Raw genomic sequence first — 8,256 nt, forward strand, 5'->3', positions numbered from 1 at the left:
GTTCTTAACAGTCGTTTTCATGGGAGAATTTTCACCTGCCTAAGAACCCTACATCACTTTCACAGTTAACAAATGAAAAACTCATCTGCAAGCTTTTGATTGGTTTATTTTCATATACTTGATAGTTTATCTTTCCCATTCTTTCTATCTGTTTTCTTCTCTCTTCATCAAATAAGAAAAAAAAGAAAGAAAAGAAAGATAATTGCTTGCACGTGGCAAACAACTGTTTCAATTGAAAGAAAAGCAATTGTTTCTATTGAAAGGCTAAAATTTTAAAATACCAGTATTTATATATAGATAAAGTAGGTTCCCTTAATATATTATTATTATAGTAAGGATTTATCAGAAGCTTAATATATAACGTATTGTACTTTCAGTTGCATCATTTCTATATACATCTCCTAAATTTTGTTCTGTTTTCGGCCAAAAATTATGAGCGTGGAGAATCAATTTCCCAAAACAGAAACTTCGATGAACAAGGAGTGGCCTTCTTATATTTATGGCACGCCAACAGGTCCTATCATTTGGGGCGCTTTAAGCAAGTCACCACCTTCATCATCATCCTCATCTCCTTCACCTGATAGGCTCAATTCCAGTTCTTCACCTGAGGAGTCTCTAGAAGCCAATTTGTTAAAAAACATCCCTGGAATTCTCAGACAAGATATTTTGAATGAACATCATTCCAGCTTGTTTGTTTCAGGGTTCAGTTCTGTCCCCCCTCATGGTGGTCTTGTTTCTGAGGTCAAGGATGGTTTTATGCCATTGAACTTCTTGGAGACTTTTCCGAAACTAAACCAAGCTCAAGTTTCTGAACCACCTTCTCCCTCTACAACATCGAAATTCCCCAACTTAACCTTGTTTCTGCAGGAACCTGGCATGTTAGATCCGAGCAGACGAGCCATTGGTTCCATGGGGAAAAAGGGTGAACCTGGATCGACCTTGTGTCAAAACCCTTCATTCCAAATGCCTCAAATTGGTCAGGTTCAGTCTCAAATGGGGGATGAATGGCTTAGAATGAACCAGAGTTTGACAAGTTATCAATCCAAAGGTTTTAGTGACTACTGGCTTAGCACTACCAAGACTCAACCTATGAAGTACACTGGACGCAGGTTGCAGAACCAGCATCAAAAGGGTTCATCATCCCCTGGAAAGTTGTTCAGAGGGGTAAGGCAAAGACATTGGGGAAAATGGGTTGCCGAGATACGGCTGCCGAGAAATCGGACAAGGGTTTGGTTAGGGACTTTCGACACTGCAGAAGAAGCGGCAATGGCATACGATACAGCAGCATACATGCTGCGTGGAGAATATGCACATTTGAATTTTCCAGATCTTAAGCATCAACTCAAGGCCAATTCTTTGAATGGGAACACTGCTGCACTTCTTGAAGCCAAGTTGCAAGCAATTTCACAAGGCATTGCTGGCAACAAGAAGTCCAATGACCCATCGTTGACATCGGCAAAAGTCCAAGATTTAAACCAGAACACTGAGAAAAGAGAGTGGCAATTTGAGGTCAAGAACAAGGCAGGATCTGAAGTGAATGAGATAAGTAAGAAAACTCAGGAGAGTGTATCATCAGATGTAGATGTAGATGCTGTACAGTTAAGTAGAATGCCTTCCTTGGACATGGATATGATCTGGGATGCTCTTTCGGTCTCTGACTCCTGACATTTTCTTATATCATTCATCTTTGTCCTAGCATATTTGTATCATCTTTTACTACCACATGCTCACATATTTAATCAAAACTTTTTTTATCCAACAGAACAGGCCAATTGTTTTGGTTCATTTCCTCTTTTTTTTCATTTTACTTTCTTTTGGGTTTAGTTCTCATTATGATCAATTATGCAATTAATGTTATTAGATTGTACAACTTTTTTACATTGTGGGAGAATCATATATTAGACTTTAAACTTTTGTTGAGTTTTTCAACTGTTTGGAATAGAGATATTTTGTTGTAAGAAGCTGACAGAATCCAGCATGTTATGCATTCATGTTAATTCCTAAACATGCATATTCAAACTTGGATAGACATGACCAAGGATCCTCCAAATAGATCTTAAGAAAAAAATTGAACATACTCATGTCGGATACCCTTATACAGAGTTGTATCAAAATCTTAGAAAGATTGGTTTAGTCTGCTCAACAATTGTATCAAAATCAAGCAAATCCAAGGGTATGAATGAAATTCATATATCTACGCATTAAAAAGAACTTTTCTCTTCATGCATTTCTACACTTTGTTGTCAACTACAGTCTACATATGAGCCCTCCATTGACACAATAAGCTAGTTGGGAGATTGTTTTTTGCAGGTGTTGGGATTTCTCCACCACAACACTTTACCCAAGCCGGTAAAAAAATATCTTGCCTTCATCCCATCCTAGGAAACAAAACCTTCCGCTAACAGTAAAACTAACTTTTTACAGATAAAAAGGAAGTAACTAAATAAAAACTTACTTCACGGCCGCGATGTTTATGCTAACCCTAGCAGATTTTTTAGTGTTCTTCACTATGCATTGGTTCTTTGTTTGCCTCTGACAAAGCATTCCCCAAGTTTTCTTCACCCTCAATGCTGAACTTTTCAATCATTAGCTCACCTGAAATCTCCACATCTTCATTCATAGATTCACCGCCTACCCCTACAACCGGAGATTCTTCCATACCTAAATCCTTATCTGCAGTTTTATCATCTTCGAAATCACTTCCACCGGAGCTGCTATCATGTTCCAGTGTTTGAGAATCGCCACCTTCAGCTCCATCAAGCCTCATATTTGCTTCTGTCATTTCTACATCTGGTTCCGGAAGTCGTTGCTGTAGGGGCACTGCATCACTGATAATTTGACCTGTCCTTAATCTTTCCCTGTAATCCTCCATCTCAATCCTATATCTTTCTTTGTCTTTGAGCGCTTTGTCCTGATAGACCTGAGCAATGACAAAAAGTCCAAGAAGTAATAACTTAAGAACATACTATAAAAGAGAAAATAGTTATAAAACATGTTCAGTTATTGAATTACGGAATAATTTACGGCTCTTACTGTTTTTTCTGATTCAGTTAAGTTGTTCCATAATTCACCAATCATTCTACTAATCTCCCTGTCCTTTCCAGGGTGAAGTGGTTTCAGCCTTGCGTGCTGCTCAGCAAAAAAGAAATTATACCCACTCCTGTTAGGTTTTGGATGAGCAGGATCCCTCCGTTTTATCTCAGATTTCTTCCGGCGCCTCCGACGTTGCACCCCTGATGAAGCATGAGCGCTGTCACTCTTGCCAGCAAATACACCGTACTGATGTGGCACTTGGGGTGCTGCACCCTGAGGAGCCTGGTAGAGGACACCTTTTAACTTCTCTGAGCCAATGGTGACAGTAACAAGATAGCCACTCTCAAATTTCCCATCAATGACCCCAATCACAGGAGTGCCTGCTGTCGATGTTGGCCTTACTGCAGTATCAACAAAAACACACGACTATAATTGACCAAACTCGTGAAACTTTAGAAACTCGGTAACTGAGATTCAAACCAAGTTAAGCTATAAAGGTTTAGGATGGTTTGCAGGCGAAAATGGAAGAGGGGGAGATCAAGGAGAATGACTGACAACTTAACAGGTGAAAGCATAAAGACAGTTTCATTCATCATAGAAAAGTTTTAAGGCACCTGCAGGCGACTCGGCAATATTTACTCTTGGCTGCTGGACAGCAGCTGAATGAATATCTGTGGCTGGCCGCACTGCACCTTGAGTAGGGGTCTGCGGTAGTAGTTGGTTTCGAAGAGGATCTGCATATATGAATTATCCTTTACCATTAGGAGCAATGCTCTGATATTTATTCAAAGAGGAGTTTGAGCCCTCGACTTGCATACCAGAAGGAACAGGGATCCAATCACGGGCTTTAAAGAAGTAGATTTGTTCATAGTGATGAAGCAGAGAAACATAGTACTTCCGCAGCACAAAAGATGCATTTGTAGCAGTGGAGGGGAAGTTGAAAACAGAAGTCACTTCTTTCCATTTCCGCTCTCTTACAATCTACAAGATCCGTTTAAAACATGATTATTTGAATATTAGTGTACATAGCTCATCCCCAAGTCTAAGTTTTGCAGAAATCAATAGGGCCACCTAGTTTGAACTGGATGTGAAGCAGTAGCATTAAACTACATAGTTTGTTTTTTAACTCAAACATGGTTCGATAATAATTGAAGTAACCAACACCAATATGCAATCTCCGCAATGTTATTGAGCCCTCGAGAGATCAATTTCTAGTTCCTAGTGCTACTCGAATCCCTAATGTTTCTCAAGGAAGATTGCAGAATTCATAGACATTTGTGGCACTCACTTTTGCATTTGAAGACGTAAAAATAAGAGATACCTATAGACAAATCTTTAATTTCTGCTGTCATCTTCAAAGGTCATATTTCATAAACAGAATAATGTAAGTCCACAAGCTTTATGAAAGAGTCTCATGTATGAATGGAAACAAGAATAATTCAGACGGCCACATTGAACATAAATGAAATTCATTAACCACAATGAGGCTTCCAATGACGTTAATTGATAAGAGTAGAAACTCAGACAACTAGGAGTACATAGTTTAATATTACCTTCTCAATTCCACCACGCGATGTTACCTCCACGAAAAGTTTGTGCAAATCTAACTCCTTTCCTCCTATGATGGGGATCCTACATCAAAGTCAAGAAGGCAAAGAAATTATTAAAAAATTAGTTTGACAAGTACAATTATTGGAAATATGGTAAAAGGAGGTAATTCCAGCAGCTTGGTCTCAAAAGGCAAACATGGTTCTACTTTGCTCAGGCCAACAAAGTATGTATTCAATCAGAAAGTGAAAGAACTATATGTAGTAAATAAGTGCAGATGGAGATAATCAATTTCAGTGAACACATTCGGAAACCAAATACAACCATGTGAAGGTCTCAAAAAGACCAGAAAACACGATACACAAAAACAGAAGAAGATAAAATTGCAATTCAAAGAATATAGCAAGTATCACCCTGTTTCTACAACCAAAACAAAATGATATGTTGCTAGATGTATCATAGTTTTTGAGTGAGCAGATAAGAATAATTAACATAAATTCATGACATGGAAGAAAATGAGGCAATCATGGTTATGTATCAACTTCAGTCTACACCCTGCCTACTTTAGATCTCCAAAAACAAGACAATATGTTGCTAGACCGTACCATAGTTTTCGAGTGAGCAGATACGCATGATAAACATAAAATCATGACATAGAACAAAATGAGAAGTCATGGTTATATATCAACTACCCCCTGCCTACTTGAGATTTCCAAAAACTTGACAAACTCAGGACCTTCAGAATAGAAGATTTAATCATAACTTGACATCATAAAGCAGCATCCAAGAAAGAATGACCAATAAATAAATCTAGGATATGCATGTATTCAACTAAACTCTTTTTATTTCCATAATTATTACTCAACTGCCCACCTAAGAACCTCCCAAGCATCAACATAACTTTACAGATTTTTTCCATTCACTGTCTTTAACCAGAAAATACATACCACTGTTCGTAAATACTAAACAAAGAAAGCAGCCTATGAAACAATATAATTTGAAAACTAAATCCTGGATGATACTTGTGGGTCTTATTCCTTACACCGTTATATTAGCCTAATCAATAATATGAAAACGGACCTAAGTTGCTCCAACTCTCATTTTTCATCAAGTACCAGTTTGACACATACAAGGATAGGGATATTACCATAATATATAAAATGGCCATAGCATAAACGCAAGACAAACGCGCCTGCGATCTAGATGGTAACATCAGACGTAAGCATATGCATGTTCTGATGTTCACGTATATGGACATAGAAAGGCTATTCTTTTACTATATTACTCCAAATCAAACCAAACTATATTGCTCAGGGAAAAACAGGAACTACACTAACATGTAAATTTGGAGAAGAAAAAAAAAGCATCAAGAAGAAAAATTACATAAACTTTGTTCCCATAGTAGCATGGAGCTTCTCCAAAGTGGCGAGGAAAAGCTTTGGACTAGCTACAACATCTTCATATCTTGCAAGAGGAGGTGGATATGGAGTATAGCTAGACACTGGTTCCTTCATAGGCACAAGAGTCTGCTTGGCGAATGAAGTTGACGCCATTGACTATATTCCTTTTGTTTTTCAGTATTCCACCCTTGACAAACCCTTCACTGTTCAAACCACCAACAATATCAACCATTAGCTGTCGTTTTATTACTGCTCTATAGACTTAAATGCAAGTGAAGAAAAAAAAATCCAAAGACAAACAACACTGTTGAACTAGAATGAAGTCAGAGTAAAAGAAACCCTACCAAGCCAAAACCAAAAGAAAACAAAGGCTAGCATGCACAACAAGAAGAAAAGCCGATGACTGAAGAGAAAAGCAGACAATGCAAAAAGTAAAGGCAAAGATAGGGAATATATTGAAAGAGAAGTAAACAAGTAACAGAGTACTCACAAGCAGAAAACCTCATTAAATAATAATTCAGCAAGGGAAATCAATGTCAATATCAGAACTGAAACATAACAATCAAAAAAAGTAGGAGAGCACAGCACCTTATTGATAAGGTCAACAACCTCAATTGATGTAATAACTCCCAGTAACAAGGGAGAGATTCAAAGTCCAAGAAAAGCAAAAGTTGGAACATAGCTATCAGGGTTATGAATTTACTTTCAGAGTAAATTGAATGAACAGCAATAAAGAAATAACACAACATCAAAAAGTTTCAGACCTTTTCTCCATGCTAAAAGAAGCAGCCTTTGAGATCACCAAACAATAAACACTCAAAGAAACCTATTAAAATAAAAGTATGTTTCTTCTCTCTTTTTTCTTTTCAGAACCTAGAGTTTACAGGCCTATGATAGTCTATAACATTTGCCCCTGACATTCTAGAGATACGCTCGTATCTCATGGTTACTGAACAGATATACTACCTACATATATTACAAAATAATATAAATATCAATGCCATGCATAATCAACCAAGTTTGAAGTTTCTTTTTATCTGACAATACCTATTATTTAGTTCTATGGGTTACTGATACAATACAATACAATACAAAGGTACTCTCCCATCAAGAGCAAAATAAAATAAAAAAAATTGAGAGTCCAAAGTGTACTAATGTAAAAATGGTACGACTTCCATAGAAAACTGAAAAATAATACTTAGAAACCCGAAAAGGTGTACTAATGCAGTGGGGCACCTTTCATCAGTTGAGAACAAAATGAAAGAAAGAAAAAGGCTTGTAATCCCAGAACAATGGCGCCCTTCCATCAATCTAGAACAAAATGAAACTCCAAAATGTGTACTAATACAATGCTGCACCCCTCATCGTTCCACAACATAATTAAAAACAAAAATAAAGAAAAAGGCTTGAAATTCCCAAAGTTGTACTGATACAATGGTGCCCTTCCATCAAACAACAAAATGAAAATAAAAGAGAGAAAAAGCTTCAAACCCAAGAAAAATGGAAAATCTCACCTTTGTTTAAAGACACCATTAAAATATTAACCTTGAATTTCAAATCAAAGGACAAAAAGGAAAATAAAAAAAGGACTCTTTTGGTTGCTCCTTTCTTCATGGAGTACAAAATACTAATATAAAATGAAAAGCACTGTTTCATTACTTTATTAAATGTTTATATTTTTATGTTGTCCATTAAAGTATTAATGGTTTTATATAAATTAAATAATGAATAAAGAATAGAGAAAATCCCAGATGAAGAAATAACAGAGGACAGAGGTTTTTTTTTCTTTAAAAAAATAAGCAAAATAAGTTTTAAAAAAATGAAAAGCTTACCTTAGGAATGAGAGACAAAGAATGGAAAAATGCAAAATGAAATGATATTAAGGAAGAAAGCTTAAGATTATAACCCAAAAATAAAACTAGAAATTATTACTATTATTATTTCCTTCATTATAATAAAATCTAAAATTTGAATATTATATCTCTCAATTATGATATATATTTTTCTTGTGGTGATGATGTTGAGAAATTTTTTTTTGAAGGAAAACAACCCTATCTCACTTGGGAAAGACAAAATACACCCTCATTTTGTAACCATTTGAGTGTTGTCCGAAGGGTAGTTTAGGGTTTATAAAAAGATTTGGTTTTATATGATAAGAACATATTTAGTTTGACCGAAGGAAAAGCAAAGCATGAAAAAATAAGTGGGAATTAATTGAAAAGAAATGCCTGAATGGGTGCCGTAACAGCAGCTCCTTGGTATTTAATAAAGCTAT

At 36.3% G+C, this 8,256-nt stretch overlaps 2 protein-coding genes across 6 annotated transcripts; one reads left to right on the forward strand and one right to left on the reverse strand.

The window, feature by feature from the left end:
- Positions 1-347: 347 nt before the first annotated feature.
- On the forward strand, positions 348-1,958 carry LOC107916805 (ethylene-responsive transcription factor ERF062). The gene has a single exon (XM_016846180.2). It carries the CDS (start codon positions 433-435, stop codon positions 1,663-1,665), a length of 1,233 nt encoding a protein of 410 aa, XP_016701669.1. The 5' UTR covers positions 348-432; the 3' UTR covers positions 1,666-1,958.
- A 69-nt stretch (positions 1,959-2,027) lies between these two features.
- On the reverse strand, positions 2,028-7,989 carry LOC107916804 (high mobility group B protein 15). 5 transcript variants are annotated; one of them, XM_016846178.2, is made up of 7 exons: positions 7,814-7,989; positions 5,965-6,184; positions 4,587-4,665; positions 3,852-4,014; positions 3,648-3,767; positions 3,034-3,434; positions 2,028-2,920 (listed from the first exon to the last, which is right to left on the reverse strand). In XM_016846178.2, the coding sequence occupies exons 2-7, from the start codon at positions 6,132-6,134 to the stop codon at positions 2,495-2,497; spliced, it is 1,359 nt and encodes a 452-aa protein (XP_016701667.1). In that variant the 5' UTR covers positions 6,135-6,184; positions 7,814-7,989; the 3' UTR covers positions 2,028-2,494. The 5 variants fall into 5 exon arrangements, with proteins under 5 accessions (XP_016701667.1, XP_016701666.1, XP_016701668.1 ...); XM_016846177.2 differs by having other exon boundaries at positions 7,218-7,989; XM_016846179.2 differs by having other exon boundaries at positions 6,326-7,951.
- Positions 7,990-8,256: the final 267 nt, after the last annotated feature.

Source organism: Gossypium hirsutum, chromosome D10, assembly GCF_007990345.1.
Source record: "Gossypium hirsutum isolate 1008001.06 chromosome D10, Gossypium_hirsutum_v2.1, whole genome shotgun sequence".
NCBI classification, from domain to species: Eukaryota; Viridiplantae; Streptophyta; class Magnoliopsida; order Malvales; family Malvaceae; genus Gossypium; species Gossypium hirsutum.

Bases quoted from the DNA above. Each gene is read 5' to 3' on its own strand.
- LOC107916804 (XM_016846178.2), bottom strand. From the start codon at position 6,134: ATGGCGTCAACTTCATTCGCCAAGCAGACTCTTGTGCCTATGAAGGAA. The intron at 4,666-5,964 runs GTAATTTTTCTT...ACTTTGATGTAG, and splicing joins ACTATGGGAACAAAGTTTAT to GATCCCCATCATAGGAGGAA. The intron at 4,015-4,586 runs GTAATATTAAAC...CGGATCTTGTAG, and splicing joins CGCGTGGTGGAATTGAGAAG to ATTGTAAGAGAGCGGAAATG.
- LOC107916805 (XM_016846180.2), top strand. From the start codon at position 433: ATGAGCGTGGAGAATCAATTTCCCAAAACAGAAACTTCGATGAACAAG.